The 25,002-nt window shown below is 43.0% G+C and overlaps 2 protein-coding genes across 5 annotated transcripts in view; both read left to right on the top strand.

The window, feature by feature from the left end:
- LOC132367085 (histone-arginine methyltransferase CARM1-like) overlaps positions 1-3,212 on the top strand; it is a 248,593-nt gene extending 245,381 nt beyond the window's left edge. The window contains exon 13 of the mRNA XM_059924811.1: positions 1,927-3,212. Coding sequence (XP_059780794.1) covers positions 1,927-1,936 — 10 coding nt within the window. The 3' untranslated portion in view covers positions 1,937-3,212. The remainder of the gene's footprint in view (positions 1-1,926) is intronic.
- A 486-nt stretch (positions 3,213-3,698) lies between these two features.
- PUM3 (pumilio RNA binding family member 3) overlaps positions 3,699-25,002 on the top strand; it is an 82,958-nt gene continuing 61,654 nt past the window's right edge. Inside the window, exons 1-3 of one of the 4 annotated variants that reach the window (XM_059924807.1) lie at positions 3,699-11,397; positions 12,611-12,740; positions 15,107-15,378. The gene's annotated coding sequence lies outside the window, so the exon portion shown is untranslated. Of the gene's footprint in view, positions 12,741-15,106; positions 15,379-25,002 lie in introns of all 4 variants that reach the window. The other 3 variants (XM_059924809.1, XM_059924805.1, XM_059924806.1) reach the window with 3 other exon arrangements.

Consider the following 25,002-nt stretch of genomic DNA (forward strand, 5'->3'; position numbering starts at 1 on the left):
GAAGATGTAGACAAGTGTGATGGAGTGAAGTTAAGGGACCCTGCAGGGGCAAGGCTGCAGCAGGGAAAAACAGAAAAGGCAATTTTCTTCACTGCCAGGAAGAGAAAATTAAAGGAATTATTCAGAAAAAAAAAAAAAAAAAAAACAAAAGTGGTGCTGGAATGATTGGATATCAGTATGCCATTTAAAAAAAAAAACAAAACTCCCTTCCATATCTCATACCATCTCTAAAAATTAACTCAAAAGGGATCGAAAGGGATCATAGATTAAAATGTAAAGCATAGAAGGAAATTTTTGTGACCTTGGATTAGACAATAATTTCATAGATATGACACCAGAAACAATTCATGAAAAGAAAAAAATGATAAACTGTCCTATCAAAATTAAAAATGAATGAAAAGTCACAAACTGGGTGAAAATGTTTGGAAGTCATATATCTGGAAGAAAAACTAGTATCCAGAATATAAAAAGAAGGTGTGAAGTGAAAAAAAAAAAAAAAAGAAGGTGTGATGCAATACTCTCAAAAATAATAAGAAAAATAATAAGAAAATAATGATTTTTTTAAAGAGCAAAAGATTTGAACAGATACTTTATCAAAGAAGGTATAATAGCAAATAAGCACATGAAAAGATGTTCAACATCATTAGTCATTAGGGAAAATGCACATTATAACCATAATGACATACCATTACCCACCTATTACAATGACTAAAATAAAAATCCTGACAATACCAAGTGCTGAGGGATACGTGGAGCTCCTGGAACTCTCATTCATTGCTAGTTGGAATACAAAATGGTACAGACACTTTGGGAAACAGTTGAATAGTTTCTTCTATCATTAAAAATTCACTTACCATATTACCCAGCAATCCCACTCCTGGGTATTTACACAAGTGAAATGAAAACTATATTTGAATGTTTATTGTATCTTTATTTATAATTACAAAAAATTAGAAATAGCAGGAATGTCTTTCAAATGGAGAATGAATAACATCCATACAATGGAATAATTTTCAGCAGTCAAAAGCAATGTAGTACTGATACATGTAATAATACAGCTGAATCTCAACTACATTATGCTAAGTGAAAAAAAGCCAGACTTAAAAGGCTACGTACTATATGACTCCATTTCTATGACATTCTGGCAAAGGGAACACTGTAGATACAGGAAACAGATCAGAGCTGGGGTTGAGAGAGGGTTGACTATAAAGGGAGTATGGGAACATTGTGCATGGCGATGGAATCTTTCTAGATCTTGATTGTAATCATGGCAGTATGTCTTTATGTGTTTGTCAAAACTTGCAGAACTGGACACTAAAAAGGGTGAACTTTACTGTATCTATAAAAATAATTATATAAAAACTTACAAGAATGAAAAAGGGATAGCAGAAAACAAACGAACAGAGTGATGTGCTGGGCAGTGGCAAGGCCAGGGATCGGGGGTGGGTGTTATTTACGTGGGGTGATCTTCTAGTCCTCTCCAAAGAGGTAGCTGCAGAGTGAAGACATAAATGTCAGGAAGGAACCAGCCTGGGCAGATGTGCACGCAGAGCCTTCTACAGGAGAGCAGGAAGGGCAAAGCCCTGAGGCAAAACGAGCCTATTGAATAGCAAGAAAAGAGAGTCGTTGCTTAGTCTGCTGTAAACCTATAAAAAAAGAAAAAGTCTTTCAGTGAACAAAAATCTGGATCATCATCTCAGATCTGAATTTAGGCTATGCATAATCAAACTCACTAAATATAGTGGGTAAATACAGATCTAAGGCTGCCCATAAAAACTCCAGGAAAAGGCATGGAGCAGGAAGAGGGAAGTAAGAGGGGAGCAGGGAGGGAAGGAGGGGACGTGAACATACAACCGGCTTGCCTGCAGCTTTGGATCTGGTGGAATTTAATTACTCAGTGTCATAGAATCACCTTCTCTGTTTTAGGTTTGCTTAGAAGATAGTGACAAGCCAAGCCATAAGTAAATGAAGGCCCGAGAAGTCCCTTGACATGCAAGTTAATCCTTCATGTTCACATGCATTCTAAACTTTACAAGGTTGTTTAGGTTTATTTAAATTCCTTTTTTCCTCCTTAACTTTAAAATGTGCATCCTAATTTTACTGACAAATCTATTTCTTGGTGCTTCTTTACCTGGACTGGTCCTTAACAGCTTTCTGCATGTAGCCGAAGAATGATTTTCTTTTCTGGTTTTTTTTTTTTTTTTTTTTTTTTTTTAATAGTAAAGCCAACAGCGTTGCTTTAATTTTTGAAGTATTTAAAAAAGAAATTGAACAAAATCCTACCTCATGTTTATAACGTATGCATATGTATGACATGACATTAGAGCATGTGAGGGGTGATCTATTTGCAATTTTAAGCTGTTCTTGCAAATATTTTCAGTAAATCAATAGCTAGTGCCTAGCTCAGCGATGTGTTAAAGAATTTTTGCTTTATTCAGGTCATGGAATAATATGATGTCAGGAATGTTCTTCATTGGCAATATTTGATGACTCTGTGTGTAGTTAAGAAAATAAAGATGGAAGCTTTGTCAGTCCTCTTAGGTTTACAATAAAAATGTACAGCGTGAGACACCAGTGAGGCCTCTCCTTTACGTTAAGATATTCGTTGTATGTCACACTTCAAATGGTGGTGAAAGATGATCTTTCTGAAGAGCGGGTTTTCCCCTGGCTTAACAGCCCTTATAAAAATGGATGTCACGTCAGCACCACGATCTAATGAAGCCCAACAGGCAACCTGCTTACTCCGTGGGGGAACCTGGGATAAAGAGCGGTTACATATTCTCATCAGTCAGCCGGTCACCCACAGCCGTCAGCTTTCCACTCTGGTGCTTTCACTCCTTCTGGCAGCTCAGTTTGAAATAGCCTTCTCCTTCTATCCATGCCAACAGTCCTACTCCCAAGACTGCAAGGCTTCCTTGCAACTCACCCTCACCAGCGTGCCTCTCTAAAAGTACCCTTTCCTACCTTTAATGTGTCTCCCTTCTTGAACGAACCCTTTGACGCAGCATTTTATCACTTCCTACCATAAACACGCACATCTTTCTCTTCTATTAACTGGTTCTTTGTGGCTTGGATCAGAGACCGATTCACTTTTTGATTTTCCACAATGCCTAACAGTACACCCAGTGCGTGGAAGGTGCTCAATAAATGTACGTTGATAAAATAAATAAATCTATCCTGAAGTTAAGAGTAATCAGAATAATGGAATCGGGCCTGACAGTGTTCTTTTTCTTTTTAATCAATATTTTTGCATTTAAGTATAGTTGGTTTACGGTGTTGTGTTAATTTCTGCTGTACAGCAAAGTGATTCAGTTATACATATATATACATTTTAAAATATTTTTTCCACTATGGTTTATCATAGGATATTGAATATAGTTCTCTGTGCTATACAGTAGGACCTTGTTGTTTATCCATTCTATATATAATAGCTTACATCTGCTAATCCCAACCTCCCACTCCATCCCTCCCCCAACCCCCTCCCCCTTGGCAATCACAAGTCTGTTCTCTATGTCCATGATTCTGTTTCTATTTCATAGATGGGTTCATTTGTGTCATATTTTAGATTTCACGTATTAGTGATATCATATGGTATTTGTTTTTCTCTTTCTGACTTCACTTAGTATGATAATCTCTAGTTGCATCCATGTTGCTGCAAATGGCATTATTTCGTTGTTTTTTATGGCTGAGTAGTATTCCATTGTATGTATGTAATACCACATCTTCTTTATCCATTCATCTATCGATAGACATTTAGGTTTTTTCCATGTCTTGGCTATTGTGAGTAGTGCTGCTGTGAACATAGGGGTGCATATATGTTTATGAATTATAGTTTTGTCTGGATATATGCCCAGGAGTGGGATTGCTGGATCATATGATAGTTCTATTTTTAGTTCTTTAAGGAACCTCCATACTGTTCCCCATAGTGGCTGTACCAACTTACATTCCCACCAACAGTGTAGGAGGGTTCCCTTTTCTTCACGCCCTCTCCAGCATTTGTTATTTGTAGACTTCTTAAGGATAGCCATTCTGACCAGTGTGAGGTGGTACCTCACTGTAGTTTTGATTTACATTTCTCTGATAATTTGCGATGTTGAACATCTTTTCGTGTGCTTATTGGCCATCTGTATGTCTTCTTTGGAGAAATGTCTATTTAGGTCTTCTGTCCACTTTTTGATTGGGTTGTTTTTGTTGTTGTTACTGTCGAGTTACATGAGCTGTTTGTATATTCTGGAAACTAAGCCCTTGTTGGTCGCATCATTTGCAAATATTTTCTCCCATTTGGTGGCTCGTCTTTTCGTTTTGTTTATGGTTTCCTTAGCTGTGCAAAAGCTTGTAAGTTTGATTAGGTCCTATTTGTTTATTTTTGTTTTTATTTCTATTGCCTTGGGAGACTGACCTAAGAAAACATTGGTACAATTTATGAGGCCTGACAGTGTTCTAATTGCTTTTCAAGAAACCGTAAACCCTGGATTATAGAAACACAGTATCGTTGCTGCCACTGCCTCCACCCACACCCGGGGCAGACATTCATAATCAATCCCCACACTCTTTCCCACCAAACCCGGATGTGACCTCACAGTCCTTCTCAGCCTGACACCCTAGGAAGCCATTATCAATCCATAGACGTGGGCACAAGTGATGAAACCCATGACTTCTAATGATTCAAAACACTGATATTATTTCCCAATCTTTGAACAGTTCTGAAGATCTATAATATTATGAATTTATGATTTATAACGTCACATCATGATTAAGACAAGGCCAGAGCCCTGGGGAGTCGTAACAAGTTGGTAAGGAGCTGATGTCAGGAGCTGCTCTGAGGTAGCCCGCATCTCGGGAAGTGCAACCAGGACAGCTGTGGGACTTAGAGGTCGCACAGGCTAAGGAGCTCCAGGACATACACCAGGCAGTTGCTGTAGAGGTTAAATTGTGCCTTTGACTGCCAGTAAAATGAGGCGCTGACTGAAAAAAAAACTGTAACTTTATCGTATCACAGAACAAGAAGTGCAGAGGTAGAGTGGACTCCAGGATTGGTGACTCAGTGGCTTGGTGTTTTCATCGAGGACTGAGGTTCTTCCCTCCTTTGGCTCTGCCATCCTCCCTCATGGGTCAGCCCCCTTAAGAGGCACAAGGAGACCATGAAAGTTACAGGAGTCACATCTACACACACCGACGTCCAGGGTCATAAGAAGAGGCTGTCACTTCTGGTGTCTCCTCTTAAAGATATGATGGTTATCACTTATATAACACTTATTACGTACCAGGCACTCTTCTAAGCAGTTTACAAACATAAACTAATTGTGATCCTTACAGCAATCCTGTAGGTATGTATTATTATTAACCCCGTTGAACAGATGAGGAAATGGAAACAGAAAGGTTAAGTAATTTTCCTGATGACACACAGCTAGTAAGTGGTGGTGCCAGGATTGTAAACCAGGCAGTCCACTCCGGAGTCTGTGCTCTTAACCTCAAAGCTCTCTGTACTGCAAAAGAGCCTTTCAGAAGCAACCCACAGACTTGCCTTCGTGCTTCCGTGGCCAGACGTGAGTCACATGCCCACCTCTAAACCAGTCAGTGACAAGAGACATGGGATTACTACAGAGGGGCTAAACTGAACAAGATTTATCTCTGAGCTGGAGATGGACTGAGCCTGAAAAAAAGTAAGGTTCCATTCCCCAAGAAGGGGAATGTACATAAGGCAAGGAACCACTATCACCTGCTTATGAGGGGCTGCCTACAGACAGTCCAGCCTCACTACTAATTCCATTTCCTCTGCACTTATAAGGTAAGATGGTGTATTATACCGTAGTCATCCACACATGCATGTCTCCCTCTTCCCACTTGCTTGCAAGCACTCCGAAGATAGGAACAAATCTCACAAATCTGCATATTCCCCACAGGGCCTGGCATAGGGCCTGGCTCATAGAAAGTGTTCAAGAAACGTTTGTTCGTTATAATTGAATTTTCATTCTCAAGTCTACTTAATTGGAGAGGTCAACAGTTGGCCATGCTCAAGGCAGGCCGATAATGCATTTTCACATTGATCTAGCAATCAAATAAATTCTGAGAAACTTCCCTTGCCATGCAAAATAGCATGAAATCACACATTAACATAGGTCAATACAAAAGCCTAAACTTATTAAATTGTTAGTGTCTTGCACTCAGCACCCTTGGAAGTAACATTAATGTCACATTTTATTGTGACTTGACAGTTCCACTATATTTAACGAAACACATCAGAGAGCCATAGACAGAGCAGGCTTCATAATTTGTACCACCCAGTGCAAAAAAAAAAGATGCAGAGACCCAGCCTGGGTAGATGAGTCTGTCTCCCCTTTCGTGAGCTTATTGTTCCAAACCACGGTGGACGGGTGACCCCGCAAGAGACTGTGACTTCCCAGTACTGAGATTGAGAGTGGCTGCGAGGGCCCCATGGATTTGCACACTGAGCTCAGTCCCTGAGCAGGAATTAGCATTTCTCTTCCCCACCTCTGGAAACAGCTGGACACGTGCCTGATTCCAACTCTACCTGTGCCGTGCACCTCCCTGGGGGCAGAGTGTAACAGTAGAACTCAGGCCACCCCGCCTGGTTGCTACTGTAGTCAGAGGGACAGGGGCAGGGGCAGGGAGGGAGAAGCCAGGCGGAGCCTGGGGCTTAGTGGGTGGATCCCAGAGAGGCAGTGGGAAGGCGGGACCCCCTGTGAGCGGAAGCTACCAGCCCCAGGCGCATGCTCTGTAGTCCCAGCATATTCCACTTACATAAATTCAAAGATAAAAGTATTAAGGATCTCAGGACAGCAACTACAGAGCGTTAAACCACAGGACCCTGTGCAGCTGCACTTATCACACGCCCTGGCCCCAGAGGTGAGCTGTAGTGCCTTGCTCAGATGTGAATATCCAGCTGTGGAGAAGAGAGACGCCATTTTAAGTCGTGCTATTATACGAAAGCTGGTTGAATGCATGAGCTTATCTCAGGGAATGGGGAAGAAATTAGACAATGAAGAGGGTAACTGCTCTCCCGGGTTCCATTCAGTGGCTCCTCTCCTGATGTATGCCATGGTGACTTTGGACTTTACCCTGTAGACAGGGAACCAGGAACCATTCCACGTTTTTTAAGTGGAGGAGTGACATAATCAGATTTGTCTCAAGCATGGGTTTCTTTGGGGGCAGTGTGGAGGAGGAATTCAACTGACCCTAGGCAGGCAAATCAACCAAGTTCTACATCAGTTATTACTGAAAGTAATATAATAGCACCATGGTTAAAGGTGAGGGCTCTTTAGTTAGAGTATAGCTGGATTCAAATCCTGGTTCTGTCACTTACTAGACATATAAACTTGAGCCAGTCACCTGCCTTCTCTGAGATTCAATTTCCTTATCTGCTAAAATGAAGTAATAGCAATAGGGTTCTTGGGAGGGTTGATGCAGTGATATACATAAAGCTTTTAACACAGTGCCTGCATCATTAAATATAGCTATTATCATATTTTATTGCCATAGGAAATAGATTCTTATTGGTTTCTCTTCCCAGCTCCATGTTCATATCCTTTCTAAAATTTCTGTGCTTCCAATTATAAGAGGAAAAGGGGCACATGCCTGACCACCCCCATCTACCACTCTCTCTCCCCTCTGGAACCTATAATTCCTTGGGGCAGAAGGAGTGGCTATTCTTTCCCCTGCTTTATAACCGTATTCCTCTACCTTAGGATAGCAGTCTCAAGATCTAGCTGTCCAATATGGAGTAGCATCTTATCTACTTACAGAAGGAACTCTTGTCTGTGTCTCTTTTATATGAAAGGAATTTAGAAAATTCCACTTTCTGTTCATAACCTAATTTTAAACATATTGTGGCTAAAGAAGTCATCTCATTCATTTACTCATTCCTTCATTCACCCTCTTGCCCTGGATCAAAAAGTCTATGTAAAGGATGAACTAAAGGGTGATGACTTAAGGAAGAAATAAAAACATATTAGTTTAATATTTGCAGTATATTGTTTCCATTAAAAACAAAACCCATCAGTGTTATATTAATATAAATGAAGTAATATGGAAATCCCATTTATCTGTAACTCACCAGGAGAGAGATCATTTGGGGGACACAACAAAAGCAGTTATACCTCAGGAGCACCAGAGGCGACTGGCACTGTTTCCCAGGTATTAGGAAATACCTAGAAATTAGAATGAAAGAATGTGTTTATCAAAACAAAAACTCCAGGGCCATGTGCTTTCAAAGATGGAGAAGTTAAACATCGTGAGCTTTAGAATCGGGCACACTAGGTTTGCATGTGCATGGAGACTGGCAATTTTAGGTTTTGCAATTTGGCAAAACCCGTGGGCAATCGGAATCGCCTTGCCAGGCCCACTGAGTGATGCTGCAGATGAGGAGCAGGTGTGCTGACCTGCTTGGCCCTAATGGTCAGAGAAGTTGGTGCTGGGCTACGGCAGGAAATGGAGATGCAAGTGGTCTGTGGGTGCTACGCCTCAAACTTTAATGTGCATATGAATCACCTGGAGAACTTGTTAAGGTGCAGAATCTGATTCAATAGGTCTGGGGGTGTGACTTGAGATTCTTTATTCCTAACACACTCCGCCGTGATGCCAGCGCTGCTGGCCGTGAACCACGCTTTGAGTAGTGAGGGCGCATACTCCAGTGGGTGGCTGTGTACCGAGTTAGCTTTTGCTGCTGGTCCTGCTGTCACCTGCTGCTTCAGTATTTGTACATTTCTATGTTGTGCATCAAACTGGTAACTGGGTCTCTTTCTTTCTTATTCAGTTGTTAACAAATATCTGCAGAGTACTTACTATCGCAGAGATAATGGCAATTTGAAGGTTTGAAGCAGAGGGGTGATGGGACTGGATTTATCCCATGTACTGGTTCACTTTGGCTGCTTTTGATAAACAGATAGTATGTGGGCAAGAATGGAAACAGGGAAATCAAGTAGGAAGCTGTTTCCATAGAACAAATGAGTGGTGAAGGAGTTAGGGCAAGGTTTTTAGTAGTGAAGATGCTGAGAAGTGACCAGATTTAGGATCTGTTTTGGAGACAGTAGTAACAGAACTTGCCAATAGATTGGCTGTCAGTAGGAGAGGAAAAGAAGAATCAAGGTCAACTCCTAGGTTTTTGGTCTGAGCAACAAAGGGCTACTTACTAAGATGGAGAAGACTAGGGGAGGGGCAGGTTTGGGAGGGGAAATCAAGAGTTGTGTTGTGGGCATGTTGGGGTTGAGATGGCCGCTTGTGTCAGAGGAGAGTTGAGAGCAGGCAGTTAGATGTGTGCATCTGGAACTCAAGGGGAGCCCAGTCTGGAGGTCGGGGCGGGAGAGCCACAGAGCATGCAGGTGGGAATTAAAGCACAGGCCTGGATGAGGTCCCCTGGGAGACAGTGTAGAGAAGAGAAGAGAGCCCAGAGCAGAGAACTCTAACATTGAAAAGCTGGAGAGAGTAGAAAGGGTCTGCCAGAGAGCCTGAGCAGTTGGCCCAGTAGAGTAGGAGGAACGAGTGACAGAACAAAAGAAGAAATTGCTTCAAGGAAGAGGGATGAACAATTTGTGTCAAATGTGGCTATGAGGTCAAATATGATGGGAACAGACTTAGCCATTGGGATCAGTCACATGGAAGTTATCAGTGGCCGTGATAAGAGCCATTTCAGGGGCGAAGAGTGAAGGAGAGGATGACAAAGTGGACAGAGTGTATCTAGAGAGCTCTTCCCAGGAGTCGTGACGTGAAGAATAGCAGAGACATGGGGTGAGAACTGGGTGCCTCTATCTGAATCTCTGCCTTGACAGCATGTAAAGCACCTCATTTTCTCCACCTTCGGTTGGACTTGGGCCGCAGCTTGGTCTTTATAGACTACATGTAGGCTGGAGTCTTTTCCTGAATCTTAGCCCCACATCTGGCAATGTACAACTGTCTGCCCGACGACCCTGAAGACAAGTTTCTGCCCACTAGAGTCTCCGTTTAAAGTAAGAGTAAACCATGTACCCAGGAGAGACGTGGACAAAAGGAGAAAGAAAGAGGTAAGTCTTTTCTTTCTTTTTTTAATTGAAGTATAGTTATTTACAATGTTGTGTTAGTTTCTGGTGTACAGCAAAGTCATTCAGTTATACATACATGTATATTCTTTTTCATATTCTTTCCCATTATGGTGTATTACAGGATATTGAATATAGTTCCTTGTGCTATACAATAGGACCTTGTTGTTTATCTAGTTTATATATAGTAGTTTGTATCTGCTAATCCCAAACCCATACTTTATCCCTCCCCCACCCCTTTCCCCTTTGGTAACCATAAGTTTGTTTTCTATGTCTGTGAGTCTGCTTCTGTTTCATAGATAGGTTTATTTGTCTTATATTTTAGATTCCACACATAAGTGATATCATATGGTATTTGTCTTTCTCGAAGTAAGTATTTTCCTTACAAAACCAGAAAAGTTCTATGTAGTTGACGGCAGTCAGTGACGATGCTGGGTCTTCAGAAAGCATGACCATCAAAACGATGACGGTTGAAGGTAAGAAGTCAGAGACCTCCCATCATCAGCAATTATAAGCAAGGTGACAGACGCTCACAGTGCTAGGAATTATTTAAATTTAATTTTTGAACTGTCAATACCTTCACCTGGTTCAGAGTTCATAAAGTAAAAAGAATGTACAGTGGAGTCTCCATCTGAGCCCTGTCCCCAGCCTTCCACTTCCCATCCCCTGAGTCAACTAGGCTTGTAAGTTTCTTGGCCATCCTTCAGTACACACGTGCAAATACACGTGCATTCTTCCCTCTCTCCACCTTTTGGCACAAGTGGTATTATAGCCAACATACGATTCTGCATCTACAAAGACAGGAATCTGGCAACTTGGAGAGAAGTGGATTTTTGCAGCTTCACCTAACAGCTGTGAAATTCATGATGAACGTCTTTTAGGAAAGCAGTTTTTTATTAGGTAGTAGGTATGAAAAACGGAGTCTAAGTTGAGATCTCTCATGTGTCTGGGAGCATCTGTTGAATGGGGTGGACCTGTGAGGAGGTAGAAGGTACCTGGGAGAACAAGGTAGGAAATGTGACATTTGTGCCTAAGAATTCTCATACAAGTTCCCAGGTCTGTCATGGAACCTTGCCATCACTGACGTGTTTGCTCGCCATCACCCCATCCCTTCCAGCACTCTGGGAAGGCTCTGCCCTCCTGCCAGCACACCCACGGGGGTCCTTGGCTGGATCCCTCTGAAGTCAGTCACCTACGAAGATCACCTCCTGTTCTCTGTCAAAGTTGGCCTTGTATCGCAAATGCCTCCGTCTTGGCTGGCCATCCTTGCAGTGCCTCCATCAGGATTTATCGTGTGACCAGGTCCCCGTGCTCCTGGTTTAACATCCCACCACCAGCTGCATATCTGAGCCCCTCTCCTAGCGGGGTGGGTGTGCCTCTTGAATGTGAATCAATTCTAATATTTTTAAAAAAAGGACCCAGTTTTTTAAATTACCATCTGACATGCCAAGTGAAGTGAAGCTCATTTTCAAATGATTCCCAGCTGTCATAATAGCATTGTGCCTGGATGGCTCAGTCATCACAGAAGAAAGGAGGGCGATTTTATTTCAAATTTAACCTGATAACAGGAATTGTGATTGGAAATCAACTTGGGATATTTAGAGCAGCTACTTAGAATCACATCAATTAACATTTGTCCATTGCTTTACTGTTGATAAAGCACTCTTATGTACACTGTCATCATATATGTTAGGGAGTGATGGTGGCTCCAAGGAGAGAACAAAACTGAAGTATTTTACCGCCTAAGCTTAGAAATGGTGAGGAAACAGACAGGTTCTTTCAAAAGGAGACCACAGAGCTAAGCACAAAAGAATAAGCATTACCAGCGCCAAACCCAGAGAGACTGAGATGAAAACATTGTCAATTCAAGATAGATATATTGTGGGAGGAGAGTCAAGCTAAACTGAGCTCCTATAACAAAGTGTCAGGATGGAGGGCTGTTAGACAACTGTTTGGCCAAAGTAGGTTGCTTGTTCTTTTATTTATCGCATAGGTAATGCGTAGCTTTGTATTAAAATATCACAACTTCAGATAAACCCGAAAGAAAGTGGCAGTATATTTTAGGCTTCTCTGTCTAGCCTCTCTATGGCCACATTCTTGGAAACATTTGCCTGAATTTCATCTCCACTGAGACCCCCAATTTGCTGCTGCTTTCCTTGTTTCCCTGTAAAGTCTTTACCAACCTGCTGTCTCTTCCAGTGGTTTGGGAATCAACATTTTCCTAGCTGTTGATGACTCAGGAATGGACTTAACTGTTGATAACCGCATGTCCTGGAGGGTTGGCACTCATAGTTATCGTTTATCTCAGAAGCTGAATTGCACACTCTATCCATATAAATTGTGAGAGAATTCATCTTGATGAATGCCGAGCATGATTCGCCACATCTGGCGATTTTGACTGGCCAACTGTGAATAAGTATTTTCTTTATGGTGCTTTCCCCAGAGTTTTGCGGAACTGGCTGGAGCACATTTTTGTGTATCTACTTCCCGCCCTCACTCCGTTTGCCTATCAGGTTCCCTTGCATACAGTAGGTACTCAATACATGTTTACTGAATGAAAGTTCTCTTTCTTAGAGCAGGATGAGGCTCCACCGCTGAATGGGTTCCGAAGGCTTCGTTTCCCATGAACTCCTCCTGTGCGAAGCGACTGTCCTGATGAGAGAGTGAGAGCTGAACTGTTGAAAAGACTGATTCTCCCCCTTGAATCAGGTGAATGTGTGGGAAGGTGTGAGACTTCCGGGCATCACTGCTGTGTGATGAGTCTGAGTATGTGCGTGTACGTAGGTATCATTACTTTATTCCTGGACTGTGGACGTTCCCAGCATGTGACCCTTCTCACCAGGAGCCAGCATTCAGAATTCTTTCTTCTCTGACAGTTCTCTTCTCAAGACTCCCCTCCCTCTGTAACTCATCCAGCTGATTACAGCTGCCCCCAAATGCCTCGAGTGAAAAATGGGCAGGACACAAGGTAGAGGTGAGCTCTCCAGAATGAAGACCAGTGATGGCCAAGAGAATGGAACAAGAGTGGGAAAGGTGCCAAGAAGATTAACACTGACCTCGCGTTTCTGGAACACACTTGAGGGAGCTTTTTTTCCTGGAAAGTTCTAATAGTGCTAAGCCTGCACTTACCCCAGACCCTCTCCTGGGTCAGAGATGAGGAGGGTGGCAGGGATGGGACACAGAAGGCAGGATAGGAACGTGAGAGCAAAGAGAAGTTGAATCAGAGGGAGAAAAGAAGAGAGGGAAATTGTAAGTAGAATCAATGGACACAGTAAGGATTTATCAATAGCCCTTTTCCCAGGTGGCTGTTAAAGAGTATCTGTCTATCTGCCTATATATCTATCTATCCCTCCATCCACTCATCTATCCATCCATCCTGCCTTTTTCCAAAAGGATTTAAGTGCGTTTCCAAGGATAAAGTATATATGATGACAGAGTATAAACTATAACTGGGTAGAGTAACAAAGAAATGCAAGGATGGGGACAAAACGGAGCCGAGAGCAGGGCTCACCCCCATGTGCTGGGCTGGATGGCTGAGGGGCTGCCTGTGACACATGACCAGAGGGAGAATCTTGCTAAACCTGGAGCTCTGGGCTGGGAAGTGTGTCTTCCTTGGTCATGTCTTGCTTGGACTTAGCACACCTGGTTGGGCCTTGTGGGTTGGCCGCTCTCTGCCACAGGTGGCAGGGGAAAGGCAGACCTAAATGTGTGTGATTGTGAGGATCGTCTACATTAAAGCCTGAATGCAATGATTGCTTCACTCGCATAAGGCAAATCAGCTGAAAGAACCTGCCCAACTATAGAAAATACCTTGTCAGAAGTTATAAAACAACATTCATTTTTTCAGAGTTCCAAAAAGAGCCAAATTTAAAAGCTTTTTTTGAGTTGAGAAAAAAATGGCCTTAAAATCCTATCGACCAGGCCTGTGAGATTTCTTTTCTTAGCTGACATCTCCCTCTACTGACAGTACATCCTCTCACTTCTCCTTCACAACCCTGCAGGGAAGTCCTTTGAAACGCCTTTGAGTCCGTGCTCACAGATTGAGGAGGACCCGGGGGGCGGGGTGGGAGATCATAGGTTCTGCTTGGGACTTGGGGAATCGGAGCCGTCCAAGTTCAGGCGGCAACAGGATACACCTGTCTGGAGCTCAGAAGCGAGACCTCAGACAGAGAAAAGTGGTGGAGTGGTCAGTGGGAGTGGATGAAAGAAAAGAGGTGGAGGAGGAAGATGCCTGAACCTGGAGAGCCTCTCAGACAGAAAGGTCAGGAAGATGGGTAAGAGCAAAACAACATAAGTTCAGGAATTCATTCCCCTGAAGGCCTTTTTACAGCCACCCATCTTGGCTTGTTGAATCCCAGTGTTGGGAAACTCACTCCTTCACTGTCAAGAACTGTTTGACAATGTTTATTGTTAGAAAGTTATTACTTATAACGAGCTGGAATCTGCTTCCCCACACTCTCCATCCGTTTTTATCATCCTGCTGTTCTGTGCTATAAAGATAGAATCTGTCACCTCACACGTTTTCCCAACAAATGCTTCCCCACAAGAATCCCATGAGAAAAATATGGCTAAATGGTTCAGTTACCCAGTTCAAGGTCTATTCTCTCCTCCGCCACCCCCTATAAGCCCTTGAGAGCAAAGACTCCCCTCCCTCCCCAGCCTCCAACCTAGCAAACTTTTCTATTGTACTAAGGGCTTCGTTTGCATGATCTCTTTAGACATCGTATCAATTGAATGAGCTAGGCATTATGATTACCACCATTTACAGGTGAGGAAGCTGAGGCTCAGAGAGAGAGGTTACTTGTACAAAGCCACATAGCAAGTGTGGGTAGAGCCCAGCTTGACATCCATGTCCCTCTAATAATCAAAGCCTGGGCCCTTAAATCAATGTGATTCTACCTATTTTGTCTCTAGACAGCGTGGGCTGTAGAAAAAGCCCATAGTGTTGCCCACTGGACTGAACCTACTTGAAAATTGGTAATTTGGGGTCATGGTGCGTATAGATAATACGGTTAGGACTTTGTCTCTGGACCCGTTTCTTCCCAACTGATGCTACTGACTTTTCCTCATCTCAGTGTCAGCATCCGTGTAGCCGCCTTCCTTCCCAGGTTTATTCCATCCGCTTAGCAGCGCCGCCGATGTCTCCTATTTGACTCTACCTGTGGGTGACACAGGCGGCCTCCAGCCCTCTCCGCTCAGCGCTCATCCATACAGGACTCCTGTTCTCCTAAAGTGTCGGTCAGTCCTTCCAGCACCCGTTATTCTGGATTCCTCCAGAGGACAACAGCTTCCTGCTGGCCGTATTTTGGATGAATTTGGCTCCCTACCAACCACCTCTGAGACATCAGTAAGTTACTGAACTCCTTGGATTCTTGAGTTTCTTACCTTTAAAAAGGGAACAAGTACTTGATGATATGCTGTGAGTTTAACTGAGAATGTAAGTGAAATGTCCAACATAGTGCCTGTCCCACATCACATCTACGCAAAAGTAGTAGCTATTATCAGTCTGTGCTGGGAAATGGAAAAATATGTGATTGTTCTTTCTACCTGGAGAAGGTAAACAATTAGAGGAAATGCTGGCAGCAAAGGGAGAGAGAAGTCCGGGGAGTAAGAGAGCAAATAAAATGCACTGTCATGGAAGCCACAGAAAGAGAAGGTGTTTTCCTCAGGTCCTGCTTCCTAGTGGATGTTCAAGAGTCTCTATCTTGGCATTTGACAAAGAGATAACAGGGGGTTTTCAAGACTTGTTTCTGTGGAGTAGTGGGGATAAAGACAGATGGCAGAGAAACAGAGCAAGATCTTAAGGAAATAAAAGCAGTACTGAGGACTCTTTATAAAGTGTGGCAGGAAAAGAAAGCAGAGGAGAGAGGCAGCAGTCCAAGGGCAATGGGATATGTCAGGTAGATGACTGATAAATATTCACTGAGGATTTATCAGGAGGCTGAGAGAGCAACTGAGTGAGTGAATGAAGATGCTTAGGGTTTGATTAAATGTATTTGATAACGTTGACATTGTTTAGTCTGTGGCACCTATATGCCTCTTTAGTAATACTGGTGGGAGAAAAATTGGGAGGATTATATAATATTTTCAGCCCCCCAAAACACATCTTTACCAAGAGCCTTAGGTAAAAATCCTTTCACCTGCTACCATCTGTGCAGATTCTGCCTAAATTAATCTGGGTGGGCCGTAAGAGTCTCTAATTGGAACAGGTTCCCTGTTGGCACTGCTGGCTGTGCTGCTGGGCGCCAGTGTGATGGGCCATACTTTGGGTAACAAGACCATAGCATATCTGACCTTGGTTTGCCCACACCCACTGTGACGTGTGGTGGGTACCTGAGACACTCTTGGTGTCAATTCAGTTCTAGCACTGGTCTCTTCCCCTTCGCCTCTCCCCACCACCAACCCTCACCAGGAAAATGCAATAAATAAAAATTCAGGGGCTTCCCTGGTGGCGCAGTGGTTGAGAGTCTGCCTGCTAATGCAGGGGACAAGGGTTCGAGCCCTGGTCTGGGAGGATCCCACATGCCGCGGAGCAACTAAGCCCGTGAGCCACAACTACTGAGCCTGCGCGTCTGGAGCCTGTGCTCCGCAACAACAGAGGCCACGATAGTGAGAGGCCCGCGCACCGCGATGAAGAGTGACCCCCACTTGCCGCAACTAGAGAAAGCCCTTGCACAGAAACGAAGACCCAACACAACCAAAAATAAATAAATTAATTAATTAATTAAAAAAAAAATTTCAGTAACAACAGTTGCATAGCATCTTGAATTCACAGCTTCAAGATATTGTCCCTCTGTTTGCTTTGGGCGGGGAGGGGAATGATTTTTCTTCATTTTTGGATCTCAGAATTCTTGATTTTTTTTTTTTTTTTTTGACATTAATGGTTTGGTGCAAACCCACTTTTGTTGATTTGGTATTTCCTCTGTGGATAAACTTTCTGGCTTTGGGAAAAGCCTCCTTCTTTTATGAGGCACTTTTAACCTGCAGGATTTCCATTTAGCTTAATTGGCATATTTATGTATTGAGATGGGTGCCTAGAGGGCTCAGGCCACGGCATCATTTTGTATAAATCGAAAAAAATGAAATGAGCCGTTCTCACCGTTGTGTGCCCTTCAGTCATGGAGCGCAGTGAAAGGCTCATCATTTACAGGCTGCGAAAGCTCAGGCAGATCAATAGGCATAATGCGACCCGGAGTCATTTAGAAAAGCAAAACTCGGGGTTTTCAAAGCCCAATTATTTCAGGAGCTAGGCCATTACTAATTCCCTGTTAAATCCTTCCCGGGCCTTCATTCTGTCTCGATGTGAAGGAATGGCCTTCTCCACCCCTGATGAATCCTCCTCCTCAGGTGAAGCTGGAGAGCCTTCTCCTGAGGGTCGGACGATTTGTAAAGTGTGAGGAGCTCACTGTTCCCAGCCAGCCCCCCCGGATGACAAGCCCAGCTGCAGGCTGTCACTCTTCAGGCCCCTTCTGGAGCCTGGCATGCTTTGAAGGCAAGTGTGGGAATGGGTTCTTATTGGCTTAATATGGCTATAGTTAACGGCTTATAGATTTTTAGATAGTCTGGCCCCACTAGGCATGTCTATTAATTCTCTCTTAAGATTGTCAGAGGTGAGAGAAGGTCAGAGAGCCTGGGACATGGGCGTGGCTTTCCTCCAAGCCAGACCAAGAAAGGTCTCCTTAACAAGAATTCTTATGACCTCCTAAAGGCTTGAGAAAGAAAGAGGGACCTTTTGGTGGATACTGAAAGAATTTGGCCTCTGGGCTCAAGAAGGCATGTTTCACAAGAGGGACAGGTGATATCAGAGTAGCACAAATACCCTGCTTGGATGAGTTCATAAAAATAGACACAGGTGAACCAGCTACCCTTGGAGGTTTTAGCTTCTGCCACTATGGCTATAGTGGGTTGACTGGTGGTCCTAGGCACTTGTGAATGTGACCTTATTCGGGAAAGAGATCTTTTTTTTAAATTAAAAAAAAAATTGAAATTGAAGTATAGTTGATTTACAATGTTGTGTTATTTTCAGGTATACAGCAAAGTGATTCAGCTATATAGATATATCTATATAGATATATATAGATATATTCTTTTTCAGATTCTTTCTCCTTATAGGTTATTACAAAATATTGAGTGTAGGTCTCTGCTATACAGTAGGTCCTTGGGAAAGAGGTCTTTGCAGATGTAATTAGTTAAGGATCTCTTGGTGGGCTCTCTCTGGATTATCCAAATGGGCCCTAAATCCAGTGATAAGTGTCCTTATAGGAAGAGGAGAGGACACAGATACAGGGGAAAAGGCCATGTAAAGACGGTGGCAGAGATTGGAGTGACGCAGCTACAAGCCAAGGTGTGCCAGGGATCGCCAAAAGTCACCAGAAACTAGGAGAGAGGCAAGAAATGGGTTCTCACTCAGAGCCTTCAGCAGGAACCAATCCTACCAACAGCTTGATTTTGGACTTCCGGCGTCTAGAACTATGAGAGAATACATTTCTGTTGTCTTAAGCCACCAAGTTTGTGGTCACTGGTTACAGCAGCGTTAGGTAACCCATGCAATGACCAACCACCCATGCTGCTGGCTCCCTGCTCCAGAATCAACCCTGGAGTAACTCTAGTACCAAGAAGAAATATGGATTCTAGAAACTAGTGATAAAAAATGTGAGCTGCCCCTGCGGGTTGCCTGGCTTTGTGGGAGGACCAGTGGGGGGCTACAGCCAGAAGGGTGGCCTGAGGCCACAGGGAGAAGAGAAGTTGTAGGAAAGCCTATGAATCTGCCCTTCCTCTCCTCCAGGTCACTTGGAGAAATCACCGACCACCTCTTCAGATTCCCTCTGTCAGTGTAACCGGGAGGCAGGCAGGCCCTAAAGCCTCCTAGGGTAAGGTGTTGAAGGAAAGGAGCTACCGGACAGGGCAGTCTTGAAGGATTCACTCCTCTCCTCCTCCACGTCTACCCCAGAGCGACTGCTTATAACATAATGTAGTGAAGAGGTGCCCTCCCCACAGTACTGCTGCTCTCTAAGTTTTTATTTATTCACTTATTTTTTATCTTTATTGGAGTATAATTGCTTTACAATGGTGTGTTAGTTTCTGCTGTGTAACAAAGTGAATCAGCTATACGTATACATATATCCCCATACCCCCTCCATCTTGCGTCTCCCTCCCACCCTCCCTATCACACCCCTCTAGGTGGTCACAAAGCACCGAGCTGATCTTCCTGTGCTCTGCAGCTGCTTCCCACTAGCTTGGTTCTGAAGAACCTAAGGGCGGGACAGGAATAAAGACGCAGACGTAGAGAATGGACTTGAGGACACGGGGACGGGGAATGGTAAGCTGGGATGAAGTGAGAGTAGCATGGACTTATATATTCTCTAAGTTTTTAAAGACGCATTTCCGACCACAGGAGTTGCTTGGTAACTCATGGGGCTCATCCTTTCCTCTCTTCAAAGTCACACACACGAGCCCTTCAGACTCCATCCAAAGCAGCACTGCTGGAACAAGAATTTAAATGAACACAAGAAATGCCTGTGATAAGGGATGTTAGATATACAAAACAAAATGTCAAAAAAGAACCAGGTGAGGGCTTCCCTGGTAGCGCAGTGGTTGAGAATCTGCCTGCCAATGCAGGGGACATGGGTTCGAGCCCTGGTGCAGGAGGATCCCACATGCCGCAGAGCAACTAAGCCCGTGCACTACAACTACTGAGCCTGTGCTCTAGAGCCTGCGAGCCACAACTACTGAGCCCGCATACCACAACTACTGTAGCCCGCGCACCTAGAGCCCGTGCTCCACAACAAGAGAAGCCCCCGCGATGAGAAGCCCGCGCACCACAACAAAGAGTAGCCCCTGCTCGCCACAACTAGAGAAAGCCCGTGTGCAGCAACGAAGACCCAATGCAGCCAAAAATTAAAAAAAAAAAAAAGAACCAGGTGAAAACTACGATACTTTAAAGAGAATATAATAGATGGAGTAAATAATAGGACAGATACAGCTGAAGAATGAAGCAGGGAAATAGAAGATCAGTTTGTAATAAATACAGACAATGGGCTGAAAACCTAACTATATAAGGAAACTGCATAAATTGAAAATAAAACCTCTTAACACTCCAATTTGTGAACGTGCAAAAGAAATGAGCAAAAATTCTCGGTAGATACAGAAAAGACGAATAAACATGAAAAAATCCAAACTTACCGATAATAAAATAAATATAAAATAAAGCAATGATGTACTATTTTAATCCCAAATTGGAAAAGATGTAAAGCATTTTCAGTGATCAACTTTGGATGTCATTTATGAGTGTTTAAATAGAAATATCATTGAGAGAGTTAGGAGTTTTATCAGTGATACAGATTTTAATGCAATACCTAAAACTGGGGCTTGATAGAAAATTGAGAAGAGAGATCATGAACGCACTGGGTACCTAGGAATGAGGTCAAGTGTGACCAAGGAGGGCAGTGAGGTAGCCAGTCTCATAGATTGCTGGCTCACAGCTTCCCTGGGGGGCAGTTTAAAAACACGAATTAAGACCCTTTTGGGGCTTCCCTGGTGGTGCAGTGATTGAGAATCCGCCTGCCAGTGCAGGGGACACGGGTTCAAGCCCTGGTCTGGGAAGATCCCACATGCCACGGAGCAACTAAACCCATGCACCAAAACTACTGAACCTTTGCTCTAGAGCCCGTGTGCCACAACTACTGAGCCCGCGTGCCACAACTACTGAAGCCCGCGCACCTAGAGCCTGTGCTCCACAACAAGAGAAGCCACTGCAATGAGAAGCCCGCTCACCACAACCAGGAGTAGCCCCTGCTCGCCACAACTAGAGAAAAGCCTGCGCGCAGCAACAAAGACCCAACGCAGCCAAAAAAAAAAGACCTTTTGACCTACTAGTAGTCCAGAGATCTATACAGAGATGTGGGCAAACATTTGTGACCTCCATTGACTTCCAGCCTCTGCCCTGTCGGGGGAAATGTCCTCCATCTCCTCTCCTCTCTTCTCTGCAAAGGCAAAGCCTCTTCATCCTCCCATTCTAGGTCTAGGTTGAGGCTTTGCTAAAGTACAAGAAGAGTGGTTGCCTTCTGGCAGCCATCTTGGATGATGAAGTAACATCCTTGGGGATGCAGCCATGACCCAGGGTGGGGAGGCAAAAGGAGATGCCTGTATTCCTGGTAGCAGTGAGTCATCACACCAACCTTGGACTGCCTACCTCTGGATCCTTTTTTATGTCAAAATTATACCCCTCATCTGTTTAAGCTACTCAGATCAGGTCTCTGATTACCAGCCGTCAAATGCAATTTAAATCTAAAGGCTTTTAATGAAGATTTTGAGCTTAGTTACCTCTGTTCACTAGCACACTTGCCATAAACCTCTCTTTGGTAGCAGGCATTTGGGTGAGTCTGACATCCATTTCCTGAAATGCTATGAAACTCATTAATCATTGAGTAGTTTATTTTCTACTTAAATTTTTCAAATCCAGTTGTTCTGTGACAGCTCTAGAGCAGGTGGTTGATGATGCATGAAGAGGTCTTGTCCAAGTAATACACGAGAGTGAGCAGATGTTAAAGGGCTTTACCAGTTAAAATGGAAAGAACATCTGTGAAATAGATTTTCCAATAGATGAGGCCAGACATTACCAAGGAGAGGTTGGGAAGAAAGAAGGAGGTGACTGGGACCAACTGGCATAGGTGGAATAAGGGTGAAGGCACCCTGGCACTCAGGCACTCTGTTGTTGTATGTCATCTTGTTTAAATTCACATGAAATACAAAGTTAGTTTGATCCATTGAGGTCATTTGTAAATGAGATGTTAAGACATTAAGGAGAGTTCATCTCTAGTCTCTTTTCCCATCCTATTAAATATGTAGAAACATTTTTTTTTACTGAAAAAATATGAGAGGGTAATTCTTTTATAATTCAAGTCTTCTGAATCTAAAAGGAAGTAATAAGAATTACATAAATGAGATGTTGTTATAAAACAGGTTTGGATGGGGACTTCCCTGGTGCTTCTGGGGCTCCAGGCCCCAATGCAGGGGGCCTGGGTTTGATCCCTTGTCGGGGAACTAGATCCCGCTTGCATGCCGCAGCTAAGAGTCCGCATGCTGCAACTAAGGATCCCTCATGCCACGACTAAGACCCAGTGCAGCCAAAATAAATAAGTAAATATATAAAAAAAAAAAAAAAGCAAGGATAAAAAAAAAAACAGGTTTGGATGAAGAGACTTCCTAGGAGCAAACATTGGGAAGAGGGAGGAAAGAAATGAAACTAAATAGATCTATTTTTTCATTACTGAAGATTCAGTGCAAAAGCAAAGGACAAAGAATAGCTAGGGCACTGCTGAAGAAGAAGATGGGAGAACTTTCTCCATCATAGATCAAGACTAACTATGGTGCTGTAGACAGACATCCAGGTATGGGTGCAAGGATGAGCAAGTAGAGAGTGGCACAAAATAAAAAACCCAGACAAATGTAAATTGGTACAGCGATTATGGAAAACACTGTGGAGGTTCCTCAAAAAACTAAAAATAGAGTTGCTATATGATCCAGCAATCCCACTCCTAGGCATATACCCAGAGAAGACTATAATTTGAAAAGATACATGCACCTTTATGTTCATAGCAGCACTATTTACAATAGCCAAAACATGAAAGCACCCTAAATGTCCAGTGACAGATGGATGGATAAAGAAGATGTGGTGCATATATACAATGGAATATTACTCAGCCATCAAGAAGAATGAAATAATGCCATTTGCAGCAACATGGATGGACGTAGAGATTATCATATTAAGCGAAGTAAGTCAGAAAGAGAAAGACAAATACCATATAATATCACTTATATGTGGAATCTAAAATAGGACACAAATGGACATATCTACGAAAGAGAAACAGACTCACAGATATTGAGAACATACTTGTGGTTGCCAGTGCGGAGGGAAGGATTGGGAGTTTGGGATTAGCAGATGCAAACTAGTATATATAAGATGGATAAACAACAAGATCCTACTGTATAGCCCAGGGAACTATATTCAATATCCTATGATAAACCATAATGAAAAAAATATGAAAAAGAATATATATATCTATAACTGAGTCACTTTGCTGTATAGCAGAAATTAACACAACATTGTAAATCAACTATACTTCAGTAAAATTTTTTTAAAAACCCAGACACAGATTCATACATAGACAATCACTTTATAACTAAAGAACCACTGCAGAGTAACAGGGAAGGATGTCTTTTTAAATAAATGGTGCTGTAACAATTGAATATCCTTAAGTGAAAAAAGAATGAGGGGAGGAAAGAGAGAAGGAAGGCGAGCGGGAAGGGTTTTGATTGCTACTTCCCTTTGGATGAGGGAATCCAAATAAAAATGTGCTCACCTTCATTAGTTCAGAGTGGAATAAAAATCAAAGCTGCAATGGGCTGTCACTGCACATTCTCTAGATTGGCTAAATTTTAAAAGTCGAACGATGTCAAATGTTGATAAGAACGTGGAACAGTGAGATCTAATATGCAATGTTGGTGGAAGTATACATTTGGATATCCACATTGGGAAATAGTTTCGCACCATCTAGTAATACTTTAGATGTTCATCTTCTTGATGTAGCAGTCTTACCCCTAGAAAAGGTCTGCATAAGCACATCATGAGACATGTAGAAGAATCTCCAGAGCAACACTATTCATAATAACAAAAGACCAGAAAAAATGACCACCAAAGTAAAACCGATAGAGACATTTTTATGCAATTGCAGTCCATACAGCAGCAAAAATCAATGAACAACAGCTACAGTAAGAGTAGAGTAAGTCCCCTACATACAAACGAGTTCCATTCCGATAGCGCATTCGTAAGTCCAACTTGTTTGTAAGTCCAACAAAGTTAGCCTAGGTACCCGACTAACACAATTGGCTATATAGTACTGTACTGCAATAGGTTAACAACACTTTTCACAGAAATAATACATAAAAAACAAACAAAAAATAAAGAAAACATTTTTAATCTTACAGTACAGTACCTTGAAAAGTACAATAGTGCAGTACAACAGCTGGCATACAGGGGCTGGCATCAAGTGAACAGGCAAGAAGAGTTACTGACTGGAGGAGGGGGAGGGGGTGGGAGATGGTAGAGCCGAAGGATCATCGGCAACAGGAGACAGAGGGCAAGCTGCAATTTTACTCACACATGATGTTGATGGCACAGGTTGTGGTTCCTTGTTGGATTCAGTTCTATCTACCCTCTTGAAAAAACGATCCAGTGACGTGTGTTCCAATCTTTGAAAGTTCGCAACTTGAAGGTTCATATGTAGGGGACTTACTATAAATCTTTTTTTTTTTTAATGTTGAGCAAAGGAAGGTAGACACAAAATGAGTCCTGTCTTAGTCCCTTCTGGCTGCTATACAAAGTACCACAGACAAGGTGACTTAGAAACAATGGACACTTATTTCTCACAGTTCTGGAGGCTGAAGTCCAAGATTAGGGTGCCAGCACAGTTGGGTGCTGGTAAGAGCCTTCTTATGAGTTACTTTTCATTGTCTTCCTCTCAGGGCAGAGAGCAGAGCAGAGAGGAAACAAGCTGCTCTCTCATGACTCTCACAAGGGCACGAATGTCACTCATGAGGGCTCCACCCTTATGACCTCATCTAAGTTACCTCCCAAAGGCCCTACCTTCTAGTACCATAATGCTGTGGGGCAGGGTTTCAACATAGGAACTTTAGAAGGACACAAGCATTCAGACCATAACAATTCCCCATGATTTCATTTTTATAAAGGTCAAAAATGGCAAAAACTAAGATACAGTGTTGAGAGTGGCACAAAATAAAAAACCCGGACAAATGTAAATTTGAACCTCCACAGTGTTGATGCACGCTTATGTGGAAAAAGGGAAGAAAAACAAGGAAGTGAAGAGCATAAAAGTGGGGGATGGGATCAGGAGGGACTTGGGGGACTTTTAGGGTACTGGAAATGTATTTCTTGACACAAATGGTTGTTACT

This window comes from Balaenoptera ricei, chromosome 6 (genome assembly GCF_028023285.1).
Source record: "Balaenoptera ricei isolate mBalRic1 chromosome 6, mBalRic1.hap2, whole genome shotgun sequence".
Classification (NCBI taxonomy): domain Eukaryota; kingdom Metazoa; phylum Chordata; class Mammalia; order Artiodactyla; family Balaenopteridae; genus Balaenoptera; species Balaenoptera ricei.